We start from the raw sequence: 24,706 nt of genomic DNA, 5'->3' as shown, positions 1-24,706 counted from the left end.
GCTGGGAATTGAACCCGGGTCAGGCTGCGTGCAAGGCAAACGCCCTACCTGCTATGCTATCATTCCAGCCCCTAAGCCCTGATCTTGAAGGTGCTATAGAATAGGCAGGGAGAGAGAAGACAGAAAGTTATTCTAATAGCAGAGATGACTATGTTTCTAGAAGTTTGTTCATGGAGCTAAATGTGGCTGCAAAGACTAAACATGTGAAAATTAAACAAAGATGATCCTTCCCACCAACTGCAAACAGGAAACAGAATTTGATTAGAAAACTTCACATTTTATTCGATGGAATCTAGTCATGTTGACTTGAAGGCATGGTGTATGAGCTATTGTGATACATACTCAAAATGACAACAAAAAGACCCTCTCTTCCATAAGCACTTAGAATGACTCACTCATAATTTTGTATAAAAGATTTCCATTCATTGGAACTGAAGATGGTAACATTGTTAGTATATTTAATAATTCTAATTTTTTGAGGGGGGAGGAAGGTATGACAGAGATGAAACAACTTCAAAAATTGTGCAGGAAACAAAGGCCCATATAGGCAAAGTATAATGTTTTTAGTAAAGTCAGGTGTAGTGTACACTTATAATTACATATTCACAGGAAGAAATTAAAGTGCACTTGTATATTCTTCTTGCTGCCGCTTGAGTTCAATTCGGGTCTGTTTTCCTACTGTATGCAAGAAAGAGGAGACTTCTGTATCACTGCTGTTAAATTAAAAATCACTAGATGTTACAAATCATTTCCTCTGAAAGAGAATGCACTTGTTTTTAAGTTAGTAGCACACTTAACATATAATCAACCCAAAGTTAGAAAAGCCACATTTTTGGAAGGCACAGTTTGTTTCCAGCGTTAACTATACACACAGATATATCTTAAGGACTCCATGTGGCAAGGGAAGGACAAGTTTATCTTCTCTGTGGTACCAAAACCCATAACCTAGCCAACTCCTTAGCCCAAGCAACTATGAGCATCTTCATGAGGCATGTTAATATTTTCTTTAAAAAAATATTTGTTTGGTCACACCCAGTGGTTTTGGTCACACCCAGTGGTGCTCAGGGCTTATTCCTGGCTTTGCACTTGGGGATCATTTCTGGCGGGGCTTGGGGGACCATGTGGGGTGCTGGACATCCAACCCAGCTGGCTGTATGCAAGGCAAGTGCCCTACCTCTCATGGTCTAGAGATTTTTTTTTTTCTGTGTGTGTGTCACACCGGCGATGCACAGGAGTTACTCCTGGTTCATGCGCTCAGGAATTACTCCTGGTGGTGCTCGGGGGACCATATGGGTTGCTGGGAATCGAACCTAGGTCGGCTGTGTGCAAGGCAAACGCCCTACCCGCTGTGCTATATTGCTCCAGCCCCGAGATGTTTTCTTTTTGATCATGATCATCAAGTGCAAAGATTCTGAAAGCTCTTCAGGTCTTCCTGTGTTCTCTAAAATTGTAAGCAACTTTCACTTATGTGTATACAGATATAATTTATACATATAGTTTATTCCTCTCCCTTCATCTTTTTTTTTTTAACAGTGATGTCCAGGTTAACTCCTGGCTCTGCACACAGGAATTACCCCTGGCTGTGCTTGGAGGGCCATATGAGATGGCACGGATCAAACCTGGTTTGGCTGCATGCAAGGCAAACACCCTACCCACTCTACTATTGCTCTGGTCTCCATCTTGTTTTTTGTTGTTATAAAGATGGGGCTGCACACTCGGTTGTGGTGTTTGCACATGTTCTTACTGGGGGTTGCACTCCTGGGAGTAGTACTCACATACTTAGTCACTGTGCTCAGAGTTGTTGAGGTGTACTGGAGATCACAAACTTGGCACATGCGGCAATACATAATCAAATCCACAACTTCATGTTTGCAAGGCTACCCCAGGGGCCCAGAAACTTTGCTTTATAGTTTCCATAAATAATCAGCCTTTCCTGGGCATGGGAGCAGGAATAAAGACCCAGCAGAGGCTAGAGATAATAGTTCAAAAGTCTGGGGCTCATGCTTTGCATATGGGAGCCCTGGGTTCAATTCTCAGCACCCACGGTCACCTAAGTGTAACTCTCAGGCACAGCACAGAGGGTAGCCTCTGAGTACGACTGGATGTGGCAGGTGTGTGCACATACATGTACATGCACACACATGCGCATGAGCACACACATACAAGCTTCCAGATAACACACTGCCTAGAGACAGTTGGTTGGCCAAGAATTTAAAGAAGATATGAGTAAGAATAGGACATAATGTAACAGGTCCTCATACGGAAGACAAATTTTTAGGATAAGGGGGGAAAACTCCTTCCCTATTACTGGGATAGGAAAAAAATGAGGGGGTTAAGATTGACTTTAGCCTAGCAACAGACAGGGAAGGTACTGAAGTGCTACTTTGCTTCACGTTAGTTAAATCACTGATCTATTAAGGGGGAAAATATCATCCTCTGAAGAGAATGTCTGGTGGCAGCTTTACATGCATTTATTTGCAAAAAACAAAAGTTTAGGTCTGAAGTATAATGGTCGAAGATTCATGGTTCTATGTCTGATGCTGACAATCAGGAAGTGATTAGAATACAAATAGAGGGAGGAGTTATTCTGGCTCTCAACTTCTGAGCAGCCTTCTGACTGAAGAGCCCTGAGCACTTGTTTGTGAGGTGTATCTAGTTTAGCGCTTCCTTTGACTATTCTCCATAAAAGAATCACGATGAGTTTACCTGAAGGACAAGTGTGTGATTCTGATGAGCTTGATTCATGTCCTCACATCCTGGGATATCCAGTGACATGGATATACAAGATTGTGCAGTGGCTGGAAAAAGAGGCTGTCAGTATTTTTAGGGAAGTCATGTATTACAGGGTAAGTTTTCTATACACAAATGCTACAGAAATACTGAAGCACTGCCACAGCACGTAAAAGAAGTTTCCTTTGCTTTGAAGGGTTTTATTTATGGGATACAATATCAAATTAGCAAAGTCACACAGCCAATGCCATGTTGAGAAAAAAGGGCTTACTCAATTTCCTTCCCATTTTCAGGTACCAGAGTGAGCAACAGACATTTTCAGGTCTATATATCCACTAAAATGCATGATACCAGGAAGGGGAAAGGGGCGGGAAGGAGTCCCTTCTAGAAGAGTGGCATACAGGGTCCCCAGACACTCCCTCATGGAAAGATCTGCAATGCAGAGTCAACAGGGAGAGATTGGTGGGTTCAAGAATAATTTTTTGGTTTTGAGTCACACCTGGCAGTGCTGAGGCCGCTCCCCACATGTGCATGGAGGACCATGAGGTGCCAGGGACTGACCCAGGGTTCAGGCACATAAAGTTTGTGCTCTGGCATACACCCACCTCCCTGGCCCTCAACACTGAGATTCGAACCAAACCTCTTTTTCTCTGCTTATATCTTTCCCTCTGCTCATTAATGTGAAAAATGTAACTTTTCTCATTCCAGTATGGTAGACAAAGGTTCAGGAGCTTCAGAAGTTAGGTCACAATGTCACACTAAAACTCAAAACGGACAGATCAGAGAACTGAGAGATCTTGGCTCTTAGAAAAAGTGGGACATACAAGGCCTCTTAAGACCCACTCTGTTATAACATTTGCAAACACATATAAATTACATAATAAAATAACAAGTGAAATTTCTTGGGAATTTAAAGAATCTTTCAAATATTTTTCATCGTAATGGGGTAGAAATTTGTCTTTAGAGTTGTCGAACTTTTCTTTCTGTACTCTTTATGTTGACATCTAAGTTCTCCACTTTGTTCGTAAGGCGATCCAGAATGTCATCTTGCTCCTCAATTTCTGTCTGCATCCCCAGTGCTATGCCCTTCAGTCGGCCCAGTCCTAAGGAGAGCTCATCTGTGAAGAGGAAAGGACATACGCCTGAGCGAACAGTCATGGCAAGGGGCAGTGCTTTTCTTGGCACTACTGATGGGGTTGGAGAGACAGTACAGTGAATGAAGCACACATATAGATCCTCAAGCACTGTCAGAAGTGATCCCTTAGCATAGTCAATTGCCTTGCACGCGGCCAACCCGGGTTCGATTCCCAGCATCCCATATGGTCCCCCGAGCACCGCCAGGAGTAATACCTGAGTGCATGAATCAGGAGTAACCCCTGTGCATTGCTGGGTGTGACCCAAAAAGCAAACAACAAAAAAAAAGAGCACTACTATGTGGTCAGGGAAATAGCTCAAAGGGGTGGTGTGCAAACTTCATGTGGAAGGCCCAGGTTTAATACCAAGCACCACACGGTCTCCCCAGGACCACAAAACCAAACACACACACACACACACACACACACACACACAAATAATAAGATAAATAAAGATAAACTGTTAAGTAAAAAATAGCCAGCATATATATACATTTGACACTATAACAAGAAATCTAAGCAGATTAGGGCGTGGATGAGTGGGCCACACCAAGAGGTGTCAGGGAACAGTATGTAGTGTCAGGATTTGAAGTGAGATCAGTCACATGAAAGGCAAGTGCCCGACCCCCTGTACTATTTCTGGACCATTATAGAATTAAACAAACTGACTTTAATTCTGGACTTCCTGAGCTAATTGGAACCTCTAAGCTTGTAATTCATGAAGATTAAAACCTCCAGGGTCATCTCAGGCCGCAGAAAGTTTGTTGGCAATTGGAACAGCAAAGGACAGGAAAACAGGCATACTGAGCTAGAGTGATAATAAACAGCCACCAGGGCAGAGGCAGACTCAGTCCAGTTCGTAAGGGGGTCCGTGGTAAGAAGGAAAGTTCTCAAGGGCATTCAGGATCTATACAGGGGGATGCGTGCAGGTAGGGTGACTGGCAGTGCTCTGAAGCGTCTTCTGAGTGCCACTCCAGACCTTCTGTACAATGACTGCTTCCTGCTCAGAGGCCCCAGCTCTGAGCTCATGAGCCAACTCTCATGCCAACTGCAGGCTTGCAGCCGGAGCTCTGGATCACACTTTCCCTCTTCCCTACTACGCCCTTGGGCCGTCTGTCTCTTCCCTCTCCCCAGTGTGGCCACAACTGCCTTCTGATCCCCTGGTGAGTCTGGAGAGGCCAGCTCTGAGCAGATGAGTTTTCTCCAAGGACAGAGTCCAGAAGCCAGAAGTAGGAGCTTTCCTGGGCTGAGGGCAAAGGGCAGCTGGGGTTGGGTGGAGCTCCGGAATGGGCTCTCCGCCCTGCTGCCTGCAGGTGTTGATGTAGCACTGACAGACTAGGTACACCAGGGGAGCAGTGGGGACAACAAAATGCGGAATTATGGGTCTTTATTTCTCTGCACTTGCTTATGTATATTCTCGACAGTCTTATTTCTGTAAATAATTTTTTTTGGGGGGGTGCTTGGGGGTCATAGCCAATGTCCTCTAGGAGCCAATCAATGGTGTTTGGAGGACCATGTGATGCCAGGGATCAAAGTCAGGCCTCTGAAATATAAAGTACACTTACCAGCTCTTTGAAGTATCTCTCTGGCCCTAAAACAATACAATTTTTCCTGTGCATGCAGTGCTGGGGTTGAACCCAGGGCCTCACATATGCAAGACAAATGCTCTATCACTGAGCAACATTCCTAGTCCTGAACATTTCTTTTGTCCTTTTTGTTTTTTAGGTCATACCTGGTGATGCTCAGGGTTCACTTTTGGCAGTGTTTACCGTACCATATGGGACGCTGGGGATCAAATCTGGGTCAGCTGCATGCAAACCAGGCTCCTTACCCAATGTGCTATCTCTTTATAGTTCCAGTGAAGATTTCTTTAGTTGCAGAGTGCACAGGGGTTAAGGTGTTGCCCTGAATTGGCTGACTCTGGTTCCATTCCCAGCACCATATATGGTTACCTGAGCACAGAGGCAAGAGTAACCCTTCAGTATCAACAGGTGGGGCCTAACCTCACCCCCTCAGAAAAACCTTTTCAGGGCTGGAGTGATAGGACAGCGGGACGACCAGGGTTCAATTCCCATTGTACAGCGGGTAGGGCATTTGCCTTGCACGCGGCCGACCCGGGTTCGATTCCCGGCATCTCATATGGTTCCCTGAGCACCGCCAGGAATAATTCCTGAGTGCAAAGCCAGGAGTAACCCCTGTGCATTGCCAGGTGAGACTCAAAAAGCAAAATAAACAAACAAAACCCCCCCTTTTTAATTCCTTTACCTTACATAATTCTACTTCTAGTAACTCAGTTATAGAATTTGAACAGAGATTTCCTCAGAGGACTGGCCAAAGGGTTACTTGAGGAGCAAACAATAGAAATAACCCAAGTGTCCAAGAGCTGGGAATGGAAATGTTAAAATCTTTTTTCAAAGAGATTTTAGAAAAAAGCTTTAGAAAGGTGCTTGGGAAATAAGTGAAACTCTGGGAACAGATATGCACACACCAAGTGACCATGTCCAAGTGGCACAGTGCATGCACGAGCACATGTGACACTCAACCTGTGACTGCTGCTGGATGGGGGTCAGCACTTACGGAACCGCCCATCATCTTATCCAAGCAAATGTACTCAGAAACAAAGGTTAAACATTAATAAGACAAAAGGAAGGACTAAGCAACAGTACAGCGGGTAGGGTGCTTGCTGTGCAGGCGGCTAACCTAGGTTTCATTCCCAGCATTCCATATGGTCCTGCAGAGCCAGGAGTAACCCTTGAGCACCAATTGGCATGCCACCCCCCCTCCCTGCCAAAAAATAAAAATAAAATAAAAAGATAAAAGGAGGCTGAGGTGGGCAGTGTAGCGGTGGGAGGGCAGGCCAGGGCCGGGGTGTGATTCCTGATCTCTCCCAGGAGAAGCACGAGAAGCCTGTGCACAGAAGCCGGGACTCCGGCTCTGTCCTCCAGAGACTTCCTTTATTATGGGTGGAGAAGGGATCTGATATCTTTGCCACCAGCCACGAGAGAGGTTCCTGTTCAGAGCAAAGATCAGAGGAGGCAGTAACTGAGTCTCCACCTAGAACAAACTCAGGAAAACCATTCAAAGGTGCACATCCGTCACTGACACACATGCCTCCACCTGAACTTTGAATAACTAGCTCCTCTGTCTTCATTAAAAATGGATCAGAGGGCTTAGGTGAACAGGAATTCAGTCTGAAAGACTCCTGAGGGCCTGATGCCCACAGTCTAGTAAGGAAAAGAACAGATACACAGTTGGCTGGGTGCTGCAGTGGAATAGGGCGCTCTCTGGGAGATGACAAAGTGAAGGGCACAGTGTGGGCAGCAAGGCCAGGCCAGGCCAATAGGGTCAGGAAAGGACTCAGTCATTGTGATAAAGGCAGGTGGGGCCAGAGGCTGGGGCTATGGAGCCCTGGTAGTGCGACAACACATGAGTAGCCTCACAGTGGGTAGCCACTGACAACTTTGTGTGATGTACTGTGCTGGCTCCTGTTCCCTCTCCCAATCCCTGAAGGAGGAAAGCCAAGCCTCATGTGGCAAGGGCACAAGTGGAGAGAGCAGATGCATGGGATGGCCCCTAGGAGAGAGACGCTGGAACCTTGCTTCCCTGATCCAGCTGAGGGGAGCACAGCGGAGTGAATAGTCTCCAGAGTGAAGTTTGAGATGGACACTATCATGTGCCTAGGGAGAGGCGACAGCAGGTTAGGGCCCAGTGTTCTGAGTGAGCTGTGGTAGCCGCAGTGGCAGCTTCTGGTCTTACCTAGATTGTTGTCAATCTTCTGATGATAAGCTCGGAGTTGGGCATTCTTTGGGTAAACCTCGGAACTCACAGCAGAGCCAGTTCCACTAGGGATAGGATCTGAGGAAAGAAAGAGAAGATGGGTTAGCTGACATCTCTTGAAAATGCTGCCTTGCAAAAATAATCCTTTTTTTTGTTCTTGAGCCACACTGAATAGTACTTGGGGAAACTGATGGTGCTAGGGATCAAACCTGGATCTCCAGCGGCAAAGCATGTGCATCAGCTTTTTGAGTGGTTTCCCTGCCCAAAGCAATCTTAACCTAGAAGATGGGTGGAAGGAAGAAGAGAGTGGTTGGTTCTGAGACCACTCAAAGAGACCTGAGTGTGAACAGATAAGGCAGAAGGGTAGTTCAGGCAGACTTGACAAAATGGGAGAGGGGGAAATACTGTTTGGGAGGGATAGTTCTTTGGAGCTCTAAAACCTCAACCTAGGGACCTGGGAGATATTTCTATCTCAAAAAGCTGGAGCTCAAGTCCGAAAGGGAGAGGGCTGAGTTTGATCCCTCTCATGGGATTGCTTTCTTAGCATTGCCAGGTATAGTCTGCACTTGGGAGGCAGTGTCCTCCCCCACCCGGGCCCCCGCCGGGAAAAAGAAAGAAAGAAAGAAAGAAAGAAAGAAAGAAAGAAAGAAAGAAGACCCTCAACTTATATAGGTCCCTCTGGCCAGTTACTGGCACACAACTGTGCTCAGAAAAGAGATTCACACAGAAGAACAGTGACAATGCAAAACTACATAGGTCTGGGAATGAAGTCTGAAGACAAGGTTTTGAAATCGAAATGATGTTATGAAAATGGTTAAGGGCTGATCATCTTTTTTTTGTTTCTGTTTTTGTTTTTTTGTGGGCCACCTCCGGCAATGCTCAGGGGCTCTGCACTCAGGAATGACTCCTGGCAACGCTCAGAAAAGACTCCAGGCATGCAAGGCAAACCCTACCCACTGTACCATCACTCCAGACCTCATCTTTTCATTTTAAAGTGTATTTCTATGTTATCTTTTCACTTCAAGGAAAAGAAAACATGTTAAAAAATGCCTCAGGATATCGTAAGTGTCCAAATGCCAGTACAGGAAAGGGTGTATTTGCTACCCTGCTACATCTTTTTTTTTTTTTAAACAATACTGCAGTTTATCAAAAGACAGATAAGAAATTTCAACTCTTATGTCTTTGACAGTTATAAAAAAATTGAAGTCTTGGCTAAGTTATAAACATGTTTATGATGCAACATTTGCATAACAAATAATGCTACTAACGATGTCTAGAAGATCAGGATAGTTTAAAAAAACAAAACAAAACATAAAAATACAGAGCCAATTATTTACTTGTAGAACGTGTACATTTATGCCTAAATTTTAGCACTTACTGTACCACCACTGATTAAAAAAAATCACATCCAAAATATAAGGCAAAACCACCTATGAATTGGCATATTAGTTTATTTCTCAGTTTTTGAAAATGTCCTTAATTTACTGATATAGTAAACGAATGTCAGCTCTGATTGCTATGCAAAAGAACAGAAGATAATCTGCTTGGCAATGAACATTAAAAGCTCAATTGCACACAGGCAACATGCTATATATGAAAAGTTACTAACTGAACTGGCTGGAGTGATAGCACAGCGGGTAGGGCGTTCGCCTTACAAGCGGCCAACATGGCCGCCCCGAGTTTGATTCCTCCGCCCCTCTTGGAGAGCCCGGCAAGCTACCGAGAGTATTCGATATGCCAGACACAGTAACAACAAAGTCTCCAATGGAGACGTTACTGGGCCCGCTCGAGCAAATCGACGATCAACGGGAGGGCCTTTACTTTTTACTTTACTAACTGAACTATGGATATTAAATACTGAAAAAAGTTAACAGTTTATTATAATTTATTTTATTTAACAATCTAGGAAATTCGCAGCCATCAGCAGTTCCAGTGCAATTTCAGGTGCAATTGGGAATTCAGGAATCTCGGTCGAGCTGTTAGTGTAACGAACCCTGTAGGGGCAATACATGCACACTTTGGATAGCACATGTGAAGGGATCTCTCTAAAATTGACTTCATTGGTTTCATTTTCAGGAAACTGACCTGGGCCACTCAACATGGCTTTTACTGTTCCTGATGTTAACGCATGTTCTCTTTTTATAATAAACTCATGGCCGTCAGAGGATATTAATTTGACATACATAGCATCAGGGCCTTCACAGCCACCATAGGTTTTCTCTTCTCCATCCATTATGTTCTTAAGAAATTCTACTTCACTCCCAGAGGAAATTTAGGAGTTTCTCGTCAGCTCCGCAGCCACCGCAGCTGCCGCGCCCGCGCCCCGCGCACCACCACAGCCCCAGCGCCAGGGCCGCCCCCCCCCCCCCCCCCCCCCCGGCTACATCTTTTTGGGAAACAACTTCTACACTGAGCACTTTTCCCTCTAGAACAGCTTACTGAGGCCATTTGCCACAAAGCAGTGTTTTCTCTTGCCCTCTCTGCTCCCTTTGTTGTTGTGACACATGCTTGGTTGTGGTGCTCACTGGGTTGTCACCTTTAGTTGCGGGTGTCTACCTGGCCATGTGCTGAGGATTGCACACTGATGAGCTGCTGGGGGTTCCAGACCAGAGAGCTGCTCAGCACATGGGGAAATCAATCTGGGGTTATGCTGTGGGCCATCCCTCCACCCCATGGGTTTTTCTTTATAAAGTCTTCTAAGTTAACTTATGCTACTGAGTAAAACTTCCTTAAGTTCTCTACAGCCAAGTCTTCTGGTGCAGGACTCCCAGCATACCTCAAGCTACATGGAGCTCATGCTTCCAGAGGCTCTCAGCACCACGGCTGCTGCTCCAGACTGAACAACTGTGTGTACTAACTCTCCTGCCTCCAGTTCTGCCAGCAGGTGTGGCCTTGACTGTGTCCTATAAAAGTGACAGTTCTTATGCAACCAGGATGTGTCCCATGTTCCCTCCCAGGCAGCATAGGAAGTGCATATTTCCAGTGGCCTGTTGGTGTTCTGGATTCCCTAGGGCTCTTCAGAAGCTGCAGGAGGCCAGAACCCTGTTCTGGAGGAGCTGTGTTTCTGGTCCATCATTCAACATGAATGGGGTAGGCAACACAAACCAATTCTCTCTTGGATGCCTGGTCTGCACTGCTGCTGCGCTATCCACTTGGGCTTGGGGCGGAATTTGTTTCCAAATGCCGCTGTAACAAGTGCCATAAATGGACCCTGCAATTCTGGAAGCCCAGAGTCCAAGAGGGTTTAATAGGGAATCGATCAACAGGACTGAATGCTTTCTGGGGCTCTTGTGGAGAGTCCAAAATTCTTAGCGTCTCGCACTCTCTAGAGATCATCTGTACTCACCCACTTCAGAGTCAGCTGCAGAGCATCTTCAGGTCTCTCACTCTGACTCTCCAGTCTCCTTCCTGGATTACACCAGGGGCATGTAATAACCCAGAACCTCCTCATCTCAAAGTCCTCAAAGTCGACTGATTAGCAACTACCAATCCACCTGAAATCCTAATTCTCCTTTTGTCATGTAATCTGCCCTAATCAGGGATGTGAGATTAGTACTGGACCACCTCTGAAAGAACACTGTCCTTCTTACCACTGCAGTTTTCCCGCAGACGGCTTTTCACTGTCGGAAGCACATAATGCGGGCCTGCTCATGTTCAGTGGGATGCAGCCCCATCTCCTCCCTCCTCCCTCCATCCGTAAGTGGGATGGCGGTGGCTAGAGCCTCCAATGCCTTCTATGTACTGAGGGCTAGCACCAAACCCAGAAATACCCCCAGAGAACCCAAATATCACCTGGGAGCAGAGGTCACCACTGACCTGAGTCATTCAACTTCCTGAGGTTTGGGTGGCTGGCCTGGTATGCTGCATCTTGCTCTTTACTTGTACTGATGGCTTCTTTCAACCTTTGGACAAAGTCAAGAAAAAAGAAAACTTTAAAAAAGGAAAACCGCCTATGTGAGAGCAGCCTTTTTCACATCATGCCTGGGTGAGAAAATCGATTCCTCCTTTGTATAAAGCAGCATCTTTGGGGAGATGACCCCATCAGCTCTCTATTTGTCAGTAAAAACAGAAATCCTAACACCAGGTGGAAGAAAGCAAGAGAGACCAAACAGGCCAAAACTGTTACCCATAGGTCAAATCTAGCCCATGACCTAATTCCGTATGGGCAGAAGCAGAGTCCAGTCTTTCCAGATGACGGCTGACAACTGATCAGATGAGTGCTTTCCAAAGGGGCGACACCCCCCCACCCCCGCCTGCTGGAATGGTCTAGGGATAGGTGGTATGATTACAAGGCACTTTCTGTTTTGTCGGTTAAAATAGGCACACTTCCCAGAGGAGTGCTAAATTGTCATTATTTTTTTCTATGAAGCGGACAGGAGACAAAGTAAGTTTGGGAACCTCTAGAATAGTGCAAACACTAACTCTAAGCCTCCAGTAACTAGTACTTCTTGGGGGCCAGAGATATAGCTTAGCAATAGAGTACCTGCCTTGTGAGGTTCCTGAGTCTGGGTAAAATATCCAGACCGAGACCCAGACCCAGACACACACAGACACAGATAGACAGACAGACAGACAGACACACACACATTCTCATTATTAGAGATATATCACAAACACACACATAAAAAAAACTATTTTTGTTTTGTTGTTACATAAAGGCCCTCCCGTTGATCGTCGATTTGCTCGAGCGGGCCCAGTAACGTCTCCATTGGAGACTTTGTTGTTACTGTGTCTGGCATATCGAATACTCTCAGTAGCTTGCCGGGCTCTCCGAGGGGGCGGAGGAATTGAACTCGGGTCGGCCATGTTGGCCGCTTGTAAGGCGAACGCCCTACCCGCTGTGCTATCGCTCCAGCCCATAGAATACCTTAATTTCCCCCCATTCCACAACAAGTCAGGCTGCTCCAGCTATAATTAGGGACTTCTTTGGAACTTGGAGACACCTTAGAGAACCCTACCTTAGAGAACCCCCAAAGGTATCATAGAAGTCCCTCCCTCAAGCCAGGCTACCCTTTTTCACCCCCACTGTGGAACAGCAACCTGGCCACTTCATCAGCTAAGCTCAGATGCAGCAATTCTCCATGAGGTTCTCCCTCCCTCTGCACCGCTCCTGCCCCATTAGTTTTGGGCATACTAGTGTCTCTTTGATCTCCCTCCAGTCTGGAATCTGGCCCTGCCTTTTCTTACCTTTATGTAGGTAAGTCCTTCACCTTTCCAATCCCCTATACCTGTGGGAAGTTTTACTTCCCTTTCTTCCTTTCCCCTCTCCCCTCCCTTTTCTCTTTGGCCAACTTAGAGTACTTTATAAAATTACCCTTTGCAGCGGTTTTATTTTTCTTTTTGTATTTTGGACCACACCTAGTGGTGCTCAGGGCTTATTACCTGACTCTTATGCTCAGGGGTCACTCCTGGTGGGCTTGGGGGACCATAAAGGATACCAGGGATTGAAGCATGGTTGGCCGAGTGCAAGTCAAATGCACTACTCACTGTACTATCTCTCTGGCCTATTGCAGTGATTTCTGCAAATGCAGGGACTTAGGAACTCACAGGCCCGAATCTTCTCAATGACAGGAGTCAGCTCAACTACTCAACTAAAGCAGCCAATGCCTCCCTGTCCCAGCCTCTCCTATACCCCGACTGCCACCTATCTGTATTTACCCTCTCCCTCAGCCTTGAACCCTAAGTCCTCAATCCCCAGGGCCACACACCCTTTGGGGCTCGATTACCGCTAACTGCCTATCTTCCTTATAATTTCCATAGACAGATCTTCATCCAAAAATGTCTTTAAAAAAAAAAATTGGGGGTTGAGGGGTTTGGGCCACACCTGGCTGTATTCAGGGCTTATTCCTAGCTCTGTGCTCAGGGATCACTCCTGGTGGTGCTTGGTGAACTATGTGGGGTGCCAGGGATCAAACTGGGCTCTGCTGCTTACAAGGCAAATGCCCTATGCACTGTACTATCACTTCTGCCCTTTGATCTTAAAGCTTCTAAGGCAGAGCCTGGGCACTGAGCACCCATGAACGAAAGAATCCATGGCTCTGTCACCGGAGCTTCTCGAAATCACACAGATCTGCTCCAACACGTTTGAGAACTAGTTAAATCACAGTGAATGGTTTTATTTAAAAGTTTATTAAGGGCCAGAAGACAGTATAAAGGGTAGGCGCTTGGCTTGCCTGTAGCCGACCTAGGTTCAATCCTGTACATGGTCCCCTGAGCACCATCAAGTGTCATCCATGAGCACTGAGCCATGAGATCAGTAAGTCATGAGCACAGCTGGGGGTGCTCATGTTGTGCTCACCTCTCCAAAGTTGTTAGGGCCAGAGTATAGGAGCGAAGGTGCCTGTCGGGTATGCAGCTGACCCTGGTACAAATCCCTGGTACCATGTATGGTCCCCCAAGCATGGCTGGGGTCACTCCTGAGCATAGAGCCGTAATTGTCCCGAGCACATCTGGGTGTGTACCCTTTCCCCCCACAAAAAAAAGGATTGTCATCTTGGGCTTGCTAAGTGATGGCAAGAAAAAGCGGTTCTGCAGGAGCCAAGAGAGGCTAAGGCACATGTGTGAAGCTGCCTGTGTGAAGCTGGGAGCACTGCATGGCCTCCTGACCTCCACTCGGTGCAGCCCTGCAGGCCTCCTGAGCAGCACTGAGCTTGATCCCTGAACCAGAACTGCTGGGAGTGGTTTCCAGACCCTGGGCATCACTTAGAGAAGGCCTGCCCCCCACTCCGGCAGTACAGAAAACACAGCTCTGGTTTCCAGAATGAAAAGAGACAGAGAGGGATTAGAGGTAAAGCACTTGCCTTTTATGTGGAAGGCCCTAGGTTTCTTCCACATACAAAATAATACAAGTATAAAAAAAATAAATGAGTGAGAGAAATTTGATCATGAAATCTGTGATAACATTACATCGAGTATTTTTCTGGGGGCCAGAGAGGTAGTACAGTGGGGAGGGCATTTGCCTTGCTTGGGGTCGACCCACGTTCGATCCCTAGAGCCCCACCAGGAGTGATTCCTGAGTGCAGAGCCAGGACTAACCTCTGAGCATTGCTGGATGTGACCTCCCCCCCAAAAAATCAAAAAGCAAAAAACAAAAAAACCCAACAACAACAAAAAATTAGCACTGTCCTCCCATTGTTCATCGATTTGCTCGACAGGCCCAGTAACGTCTCCACTGTAAGACTTATTACTGTGTTTGGCATATTGAATACATCACAGGTAGCTTGCCAGGCTTTGCCGTGAGGGCGAGATACTCTCGGTAGCTTGCCAGGCTCTCCGAGAGGGGCAGAGGAATCGAACCTGGGCCAACCCGGTTGGCAAGGCAAACACCCTACCTGCTGTGAACAACAAAACAACACAAAAATTTTTCTGAGTTAAATGGAAAAAGTAGTCTATAAAACCAAATAAATACTTTGACTCAAACTATGAAAAGCACTAAAATTGAGGGGGAAAAGCATTTTTTGTGTTAGGGGCCACAACTGGTTGTTCTCAGGGCTTAGTCCTGGCTTTACTAGTCAGGGATCACTTCTGGCGGCACCATATAGGGTACTGAAGATTGAACCCAGGTTAACCATGTGCAAGGCAATCGCCATACCTGCTGTACTATTGCTTCAGCCCTCCAAAAACAAAATTTTAAGTCTGTATTTGCTTTTTGTTTTCAGGGAACACCTGTGGTGCTTAGGGGCTTGGAGCTTAGGAGTTGCTCCCAGTGGTGCAGTACTGGGGACTAAAACTTGGCTTCCTTACATGCAAAGCCTATGCTTCAGTCTACTGAGTTATCTCTCTTTTTTTTTTTGCTTTTTGGGTCACACCTGGCAATGCACAGGGGTTACTCCTGGTTCTGCACTCAGGTATTACCCCTGGCAGCCCTTAGGGGACCATATGGGATGCTGGGAATTGAACTCGGGTCGGCTGTGTGCAAGGCAAACGCCCTTCCTGCTGTGTTATTCCTCCAGCCCCGACTGAGTTATCTCTTAAGTTTTTATATTACAGTAGGTGAATGTATGTTTCCTACAATACAGATATAGGAATATGTGCATATATACACAGACGAGATAAAGTGGGCCACACTGATGGAGGAAGGGGAGAGAGCTGGGGCCACTCCCAGCAATGCTTGGCCCAGTGGTAATGTATTGCTGGGGTGGAGAGAAAACAGCAATTTAGTACATGTGGTGCCAGGGATCAAACTTGGGGCCTTGGCCACGCAAGGCGTGTACTCTATTACTCGAGTCACCTCTCCAATCCAGCTATATGCTTATAATAAAAAACAGACACAATGATCTGAGACATGAATAGCATGCAATCCATTTTAGTGGGAACTCTTATTTCTTTGTACACAGGATTTTTGGGGGTGCCTCCTAGTCATGTGGTCTAGGGACCACTTTGATGATACTTGGCATGGTTGTGTGGCTGAATTTTTTTGGGGGGAAGGATGAGGGGGTCAGCTGCATCCAGTGGTGTCCAGGACCTGTTCTCTGGGCTCAGGAACTACTCCAGGCAAGGCTTAGGGACCACATGGGATGTCAGGGATCTAACCCAGGTTGGCCACATGCAAGGCAAGCACCCTACCCACTATACTATCTCTTCAGCCCCCTTTTTGTTTGTTTTTGGTCCACACCTGGCTGTGCTCAGGGCTTACTCTTGGCTGCTCGGGGAATCATATATGATGTACGTGATGTGTGCAACACACTAACCCCTGTACTAAAGGTCCAGCCTCTAACAGAAAATCTCCAAGTGTTTGTGTGGTTTAGGTAACATAGATGCAGTCTGAAAGTCTAGGTCATTTGCACCCAGCCCCTTATCTGCTCCCTCTCTGTGGACAGCTGAAGATCTACTCACCTGCTGCTGGGCTGGGAGGGGAGGGTGCCATTCTGCTGAGGTGGGACCTCTGCCGGTTTGGGTTTGAAATAGTTGACAAGCCCCCCAAACACACTCTTAATGCTGTTTATATGCTTTTGGCTGGTTTTCAGATCTTGATCCATCTTGTCTACCATCTTCTCTGTGTGTTCTAAGACTCCTCGCTGGCGGACAAGCTCCTGGAGAGAATGAAGGATGATAGCATTACACCTTTTTGCGATCTTCCCCTTACCCTTGTAAGACTATGCAAGATCATCAACCCTGGGTGAGCACACGTGGGACACACTGCTGCCCTCTGTGAGGGGCACAATGTACATTCTGACAAAACATCCCGCGCTTCCCCACTGCTATAACTCTACTTCCTTTCCTTACATGGTCCCTTCCCCCTATGCCTACATGAGGCAGAACTACATAAAATAATACAGTGGGAGTGAGCAGGTAAGGCAGGAGATGCTTTCAAACTCGGGACTAGAGTTTATATACTCCTGTTCTTGAAACAAGAGGTTCCATGGAGTCCTCTGAGCCACCTGGCCCCAAATATGTCTTCAAACTCTATTTCACAGGCTAGGTTGTGGGGTCCTTCTGGAACCCTATTTGTGTTCGATTCCAACCACCTAGTTTCAGTTTTAAAATCTGTCACTGTGCAAGATGCTCAACGGGACAGTATCTGCTTTCAAGGGTTAAGTCCAGGGTTTAATTTCTGGTGCTGGTACCGTATGGGCCCCTGAGCCCCAGCAGGAGCATCCCCCATGTTAGGGTCAAAACCCGAAAGAAACCCCACTCCCCAACACACGAAGCCTTATCTACAGGGCCAGGTGATGGTGCTATGGAAGAGCAGGAGTGTACACCTGGCGTGCGAAGGCCCTGGGGGGAGGCCCTGTCCTGCACGCACCCACCCGCCACATGGCACTGCAGGGCTGAGCAGCTAAGTAGGACTGGGTGTAGTGCGGGGCCTGAGCACTGCCCAAGAACAAACAACAAATCCCAACCTTGAAACAGCGGCGACCAACGTCAGAGTCCTCTGACAGCCACATGCCTCATCCACACCCCCATGTAGCTGCACCCAGAGCAGACTTTCCCCATCCCTGCTCTTCAGCGGGGCCCACTAACACCTTTACTGCATGGACACAGTCCCGGAGGCTGGGAACTCGCTCCCTGAGCCTGGCCCTTAGTCCCAGGTTTGATTCTCAACATCCCTTATGGTTCCACCAAGTCCACCAGGAGTAATCTTTGAACAAAAAGGCAGGAATAAGCCCTGAGTGCCATAGGATGTGGCCCCTTCAAAAAAAAAAAAAAAATATGGTCTATGCTTTTCAAAGTGTCAAGCAGTTCTTAGAGGATTAGTTGAAGAAATATAGAAATATGATTACCTAATTTTGGGGGGCTGGGAGATGGATCAGTGGCTAAAGCACCTGCCCTATAAGCATGAAGCCGAGTACAATCACTGGTGAGGCCTTGCATGTGTGAGTACTGTGGAGTTGAGTGGCGGGGGAGGGGGGGGCGGAACACACCTCTGCTCCTGTACCAGGAGGCATGTCCTGAACTTCCTCACGAAAGACAGCTCCTGTCTGCCTCAGCCCTTCCACCTCTAACTCAAGAGTCACTGCAGTAACAAGGAGCTGTCAAAACCTTAACCAATTTACAGAGAGATCTTACTTTCCTCTGTTCCAAGTGACACTACCTCTCAAACTCTCATCTCCTGTCATGGGGCTGCCATGGTAAGGGAGCCCCCCTCCCCCAACAGAACGAAATGTTCCAAGTGCAGAGGAACAAGTGGTGGCTCTTGTGTGTGAGTCTGGAAGGGCAGGGAGGAAATGCTACTCTGGTCAGCTTCTGCAAGGTTCTTTGCATCGGAAGCTGATTATTCAGAGTGTTCTGCTGGTCAGGAGGTGAGCAAAGGAGAGAAGTCTCTTCGATCTCTTCTGCTAAATTCCTCTGTCATAAGCAGAGAAAAGACCAGGCCTAGTTATAACCAGGGAGGAAGGGTGTGTGTGTGTGGGGGGGCCGGCGCTGAGAGAGCAAACATTAATAACTCTGGCCAGGCAGGTCCTGCACCCCTACTATTACTAAGGCAGGCCTCAAACACCCCAAGACCCATGGAGAGTTCCTGTCTCCCAAAAGGGTGCCTGTTACTGTTCTCAAGAGGGTCCTTTTGAGAATGGGAGTTTCAGCACAAAGATCCCCTGCCCCGCCTCACTGCTGGAGACTGAACCCAAGACCGCCTCTCTCTCTCTTTCTCTCTCTCTCTCCCCCCCTCTCTCTCACACACACTCACACACACACACACACACGTGAGTGCGTGGGGCAACTTTTTATTGATGAGCTACAACCCCAGTTCCAATACATATAGACTCGAGCACTTCAGATCCTCTGAATCCTCTGAGTCCCCAACAAACTTTAACTCTCTTTTTTTGCTTTTGGAGCACACTGAAACAGTGCTCAGGAGCTATTACTGGCTCAGGAGTAACTCAGGAGCTACCCCTAGCAGCACTTAGGGTACCACATGTCCTGCTAGGGATCCAGCCAGTGTCAGCTGCATGCAAGGTAAATGCCTTAACTCCTATACTTTCTGGTTCCTAAAGGACTGATCTAAAGTTAAAGTAGAAAAAGGTGGTCCTAGAAAAGAGTTAGTTGGACCAGTGGTACAATGGCAAGGGGAGCATTTCAATTCCTCTTTGGCTGTGGCTCTTTGGTAAGCAGGAGGATTCCTGACAGAGCAAGCAGAAGCAGAACAAAGGCAGCTGACAACGTGGTAAGAGTGTGAACTGCCCTTTGTGTGTGTGTGGGGGGGGGGGATCATGCCCACCGGCCCTATGAGGAATTAAGGCATCAGGGACTGCTGCTGGCTGAGTGTTCTTTGGGGACATCTGCAGTGAGAGATGTAGGAAGTCAGTTGGAGCACTCTGTGTCAGGCTTGGAACTTGGTGGGTACAGGAAGCAGTCCCAAATCTGTGCCCACATGGAACTTATACTCTAAGGTAAAGTCAAGATGAGTGCAGTTCCATCTGATATCTCATCTGCTGACAACACTGTGGCCCTGGGAATCCAAGGAGACAGACAGGAAAGCCAGCACATACAGAAGATGGGGAATCTTCACCTGAATTAAGTGGGAATGGGCGGGGGGGTAGGGTGGGGTGGGATGGGGTCAGGAAGGTTCTTGATGGGCTAAGAAAACCCAGAAGCTGAGAAGTTATGGAGTCAAAGGGTGTGGGTGAGACAAGAGTGTTCCAGGCAGAGAGGGCAGCACATGCAGGGCCAGCTGGGGGAACTGAGAGAGGAAAAGGAACTGAGTGTGGTGAGCACAGAGAGGGTGTGGGGGGCGGGGTGGGGAGAAATCATAGACAGGATACACAGGGATTCCCTAAGGGGGCAGGCTGAAGAGTCCAAGGGCAAAGGGCAGCAGTGATCAGTGGTCCGCCAACCCTAAAATTCACAGCCCATGCATCTATCTCCTCTCTGTCCAGAGAACACAGCTCTTCTTGGCCTATCTGCAGAAACCTTAGCCTTAAAAGTCACTTAAGTGGACTGGAGAAATAGATAGTACAGCAGGTATGGATTTGCCTTGCACATAGCGATAGCACAGTGGTAGGGCATTTGCCTTGCACGCAGCCAACATGGCCGACCCGAGTTTGATTCCTCCGCCCCTCTCGGAGAGCCCGGCAAGCTACCGAGAGTATCTCGCCTGCACGGCAGAGCCTGGCAAGCTCCCCGTGACGGATTCGATATGCCAAACACAGTAACAACAAAGTCTCCAATGGAGACGTTACTAGGCCCGCTCGAGCAAATCGATGATCAACGGGAGGGCCTTTAATTTAATTTTTAATTTAATAGCTGACTAGGGTTCAATCCCTGGCATCCCATATGGTCCCCTGAGCACCGCCAGGAGTAATTCCTGAGTGCAGAGCCAGGAATAACCCGAGCATCGCCAGGTATTGCCCACCTCCCCCCAAAAAAAAGTTACTCAAGTTTATCTTCTGCCTCCATGCTGCCCTAATTTTCTATCATTTTGCTTTCCAACTTCACTTGTTCTTATAGTGTTCAAAGTCATTTCTTCCAACTGTTCTTAGCTTCCTTGGACCTGAATCCTCAAGTAAGTAACCCCCATCCACTAGTATCCTAAAATCTTGGGCAATTCTCCTCAAATCAAAGTTTCCACTTAGGCTTTGTACCCACTTAGAAACTGAGACGCAAGAACTCCAAAGCTAAACTCTCCGGACCAGGCTAGGAAAAAGAGGAAAGTGGGTCAGTGAGGAATGCCATTAACAGGGAAAAATGAGGAAGAGTAAGAAACCCCAAAAGTGGCAATGACAAATGATGAAGCTGACCATTTAAAACTTATAATCAGATCAAACCCGCACAGCAGAGCCTGGCAAGCTACTCGTGGTGTATTCGAAATGCCAAAAACAGCAACGAGTCTCACAATGGAGACGTTATTGGTGCCCGTTGGAGCAAATCAATGAACAACGGAAGGAGCGTGCTACAGTGCTACAATCAGATAAAAAAAATCACAGAGACCCAAGAAGGAAGATAATAACTAACCTTCCTCAGTCTATCTCATAGCTACAAATGCTTTTTTAAAATTTTTATTTGGGGGGTGGGAAGGATACTGGGACCTGTGGTGGTGGAAAATGGGCACTGGTGGAGGGATGAGTACTTGATCATTGTATAACTGAAACCCAAGCACAAAAATTTGTAAGTCTATAACTGTATCTCATGGTGTTTCACTAATAAAAATAAAACAAAATATTTTTATTTTTTTACTTTTTGGGTGATATTCGGCCATGCACAGGGGTTACTCCTGGATCTGCACTCAGGAATTACTCCTGGCGGTGCTCAGGGGACCATATGGGATGCTGGGAATCGAACCCAGGTCGGCTGCGTGCAAGGTAAACGCCCTACCCACTCTACTATTGCTCCAGCCCCACAGCTACAAATGCTTATGCTGAATTATTCTAAGTGGAATATCTGTTATCAATTTACTAATACATTAAAAAAAAAGTTCCTGTTCTCTGCCCAAACAAAACTATTTCATTAGGAGGCTAAAGAGAGAAAAGGGTGCCTGAGAAAGAACCATGTTCACTTAAGGGGACCACGAGATAGTACAGTGGGGAGGGTGTGAGGCTAGATCTCCAGCATCCTACATGGTCTCTCGGGCCCCCCAGGGGGCTGAGAACAGAACCAGGAGTAACCCCTGAGCATCTCCAGGTGTGGCCCCAAAACAAAACAGAAACAGAACAATGCTGACTTAAAGACTACAGCAACTCTCACATGCGTGGGAAGATGAACCCACGAAAGTGAACTTAAGGAATACGAACAAACTTGGCTGGCTTGTCAAGGACATGGTTTTTGGATAATGGAGGTAAAGGTGAGGCCCTCAATTTGATCCAAGATAGGCTCTTGATTACTCAATGGCTTACTCAAGCAGACAGGACCTGGTCAGGTGTCACTGTCACAGCTGAGATTGACTCATTCTTGCCCCAGCCATCACTTTGTCTCTCCAGGAGGAATGGTGGGGTCCTGGATCCATGTTTCTGCCCGGAATATTAAGGGACAGGTCCTCCTCCAGTTTTCTAAGCTGGGCTCTGCTCTTCTGGAGTTTTTAACCTCTCTGGGCAGACAGTACAGGGGAGAGTTTACAAGCAGAAATGGGAACGGGGGAATCAACTAAGCAAAAAAAAAAATCATACGTGTATATATACATATACACACGTACATTTTATTTAGTTATTTTGTATGGACGGGACCCAGGACCTCACGCAAGCAAGTGCCCGGGCCTTGAGCCACAACTCCAGCCCCCAAAATGGTCAGGCTGTTTCTCGGGCTCGGCATGGACACGTCTTTACCGAGCTCACCGGTCACTGTGAAGTCAACGGATCCCTGAAAGTCGAAACCTAAACTCGGTGACTAGGGAACTCCCCAAAACTCAAAAAAAAAAGAAAAGGAAAGGAAAAAAAGCTCTCAGTCCGACTGGCCGGTCCCAGGCCAGCGCCGCGGCGGACTCACCTCGGAGGCGGCCACCCCTATCTTCTCGGACTCGTACACCAGGGCCAAGGACCGGCCCGAGCTGGCGGCCGTGGCCTCGGCGCGCCGCATCACCTCCTGCCGCAGGTAGAGCTGCCGGTCGGCGGGCGCGCCGGAGCCGTCCGGCGGGCCGCGGGCGCCCTCATCGTCGCCGTCGTCGTCGAACGGGTTGTAGCTCTTGGCGAAGGCCGACATGGGGGCCGAGCGCGGGCCGGGCCGGGCAGGCGCGAGGAATGGCCTCTCAGGCACGCAGGCTGCCCGCGGCCCGCTCGAGAAGCCGGCAGGTGTCACGCGCCGCCGGGATGCCGCGACTCCAAGGCCGCCACAGTCCGCCCGAACCCGCCGACGCGGCTCCAGCTGCTTCCGCCCGCGGCGCGCGGCCGGCCCCGCCCTCGGAGCGGACCATCCTGCCCAGCGGCGCGGGGGGAAGCGGCCCCGGCGCGCGCGCTGCGGCCCGACAGCCCGGCTCGTCCTCCCCCACCGCTCCCGCCGTGGGCCGTCCCCGGGCCCCGCCCCGCCCCGCCCCAGGCCTCGCCCCGCCCCGCGTCGGCAACAGACCGGTCACGTGGCGGGGAAGCCGGATGCGGCCGCGTCTGCGCCCTGAGCGCCGGCGCTCGCGGGCCGAGTGCGGGACGCGGGCCGGCGGCGCCCGGCTGCGCGCGCGACCATGGCGGCAGCCGCGGCCCAGGGAGGCGGCGGCGGCGGCGGCGCGGGCTCCAGCGCGTCGCGGGGCTTCTATTTCAACACGGTCCTCTCGCTGGCCCGCTCCCTGGCGGTGCAGAGACCCGCCTCCCTGGAGAAGGTAGCGTCGGGCGGCTGGGGCGCGGGCTGACAGGAGGAGGGGCCTGCGGACTGCCGAGAGGGGAGGCGGGGCGGGGCGGGGGTCGCGAGCCGCCCGGGACCAGCCTGCGGGGGCGCCGGCGGCGCGAGGCGGCGCCTGGGCGGTGGGGTCGGGGGGTCGCGACGAAGGTGTGACCAGATCCGCGGGGTCCGGGAGGCCGCACTGGAGAGCCAGCAACGGGCACCTTGTGACATCGTCGTGGCGGGGGCGGCGGGGGCAGCGCCGCACCCTCCTTGCCCCGCGTCTGAGACCGTGACCTTGGAGAGGGATGCTTCTTTATTTATTTATTTATTTCTGAAATGCGGCCGCTTTTCAGCTGCTTTGCTTCCCTTCACGCGGGAAGGGGAGAGAGATGTTTGGGGAACAAATGCAGACTGCGCGTTTTTCTAGGGGCTGGATTTTTGACAGGTGTGTGTGTGTGTGTTGCTCAGAAAATGTGTTGATCAGTGGTGTATGTGTAGAAAGGACCTTGATGTGGATGTGGATATACATTCTAGGATGTTTGTGTTTGTGAAATTTGCATTTTTAGGTGTACTATAGAAGGAACCTTGTGTGAGTCTGTATGTGTGAAGGCATGTAGTGTAGGATGGACCGTGTGTGTGTGTGTGTGTGTGTGTGTAGAAGGGGAGTGGATCTTGGAGGCAGGATTGCTTCAGAGGAACCTTCCTGCCAGAAGAACTGTGTCGTGGGGGAAAGGTGAGAGGCACCTCAAGGTGTGTGTGAGTTTTAGGCAGAAGCAGATCTTAGACTCAGTCTTAAGTTTGGTCCCAGCACTGTTGCTTACTGTGTGTTGCTGAAACAAGGTGCTTGGTGCCTGCTTTCTCATCTGTGAAATGAAGTGGTGGTTGAAGCGTGAGGAGTTCAGCAGATCATACCTTGCCTCTCCCCCACTCCCCCTCATACACACATACAAACACAAAGGAGAGCAGTTGATGTCAACTCTCTCCCCTACACCAGTGACAGATGCTATCCATGAAGGTGTGAGCTCCAGGGATGGGTTGGTCTGCTTTTCCATAGTGCTTTCTGTCAAATGGAGAGAGAATGTTGTCTGAGGGCAGAAGAGTTGGCCTGCTGCTTCTGAGATTGTTTTGTGCCTTTCTCTTTTTTTTTATTTTTATAGGGGCCCCAATCCAGTTGTGCTGGACCCTAGGGTTGCTTGGATTGGGCGTTGGAAACACACGACCATACCTGTTGGTTCTCAACCGCTGAAATCATATCTGGCAGAGCTGAGGCAGCAGGTCTGGGGAGAGAGTGGAGCTCAGGACCTCACTCTTGCGAGGCATGTGCTCTAACTCATGAAAAGCCCTTTTTGGTGCTTTGGCAAAGTGGTTTTGTCTTTGGCTTTGTAGGT

The 24,706-nt window shown here is 48.6% G+C and overlaps 3 protein-coding genes across 3 annotated transcripts in view; 1 reads left to right on the top strand and 2 right to left on the bottom strand.

Moving 5' to 3' along the window:
• Positions 1-262: 262 nt before the first annotated feature.
• SNAP29 (synaptosome associated protein 29) lies at positions 263-22,851 on the bottom strand. The gene is made up of 5 exons (XM_056120633.1): positions 22,497-22,851; positions 16,476-16,672; positions 11,457-11,542; positions 7,620-7,718; positions 263-3,848 (listed from the first exon to the last, which is right to left on the bottom strand). Exons 1-5 carry the CDS (start codon positions 22,707-22,709, stop codon positions 3,691-3,693), a joined length of 753 nt encoding a protein of 250 aa, XP_055976608.1. The 5' UTR covers positions 22,710-22,851; the 3' UTR covers positions 263-3,690.
• Positions 9,476-10,003, bottom strand: LOC130029628 (elongin-C-like). The gene has a single exon (XM_056120634.1). It carries the CDS (start codon positions 9,871-9,873, stop codon positions 9,535-9,537), a length of 339 nt encoding a protein of 112 aa, XP_055976609.1. The 5' UTR covers positions 9,874-10,003; the 3' UTR covers positions 9,476-9,534.
• Positions 22,852-23,094: 243 nt separating the features above from the next.
• PI4KA (phosphatidylinositol 4-kinase alpha) overlaps positions 23,095-24,706 on the top strand; it is a 105,870-nt gene continuing 104,258 nt past the window's right edge. The window contains exon 1 of the mRNA XM_056120671.1: positions 23,095-23,316. Within this exon, the coding sequence (XP_055976646.1) occupies positions 23,182-23,316 (135 nt within the window). The 5' untranslated portion in view covers positions 23,095-23,181. The remainder of the gene's footprint in view (positions 23,317-24,706) is intronic.

Source organism: Sorex fumeus, unplaced genomic scaffold (genome assembly GCF_029834395.1).
Source record: "Sorex fumeus unplaced genomic scaffold, SorFum_2.1 ptg000043l, whole genome shotgun sequence".
Taxonomy (NCBI): Eukaryota; Metazoa; Chordata; class Mammalia; order Eulipotyphla; family Soricidae; genus Sorex; species Sorex fumeus.
This window is presented reverse-complemented; position numbering and strand designations above follow the sequence as displayed.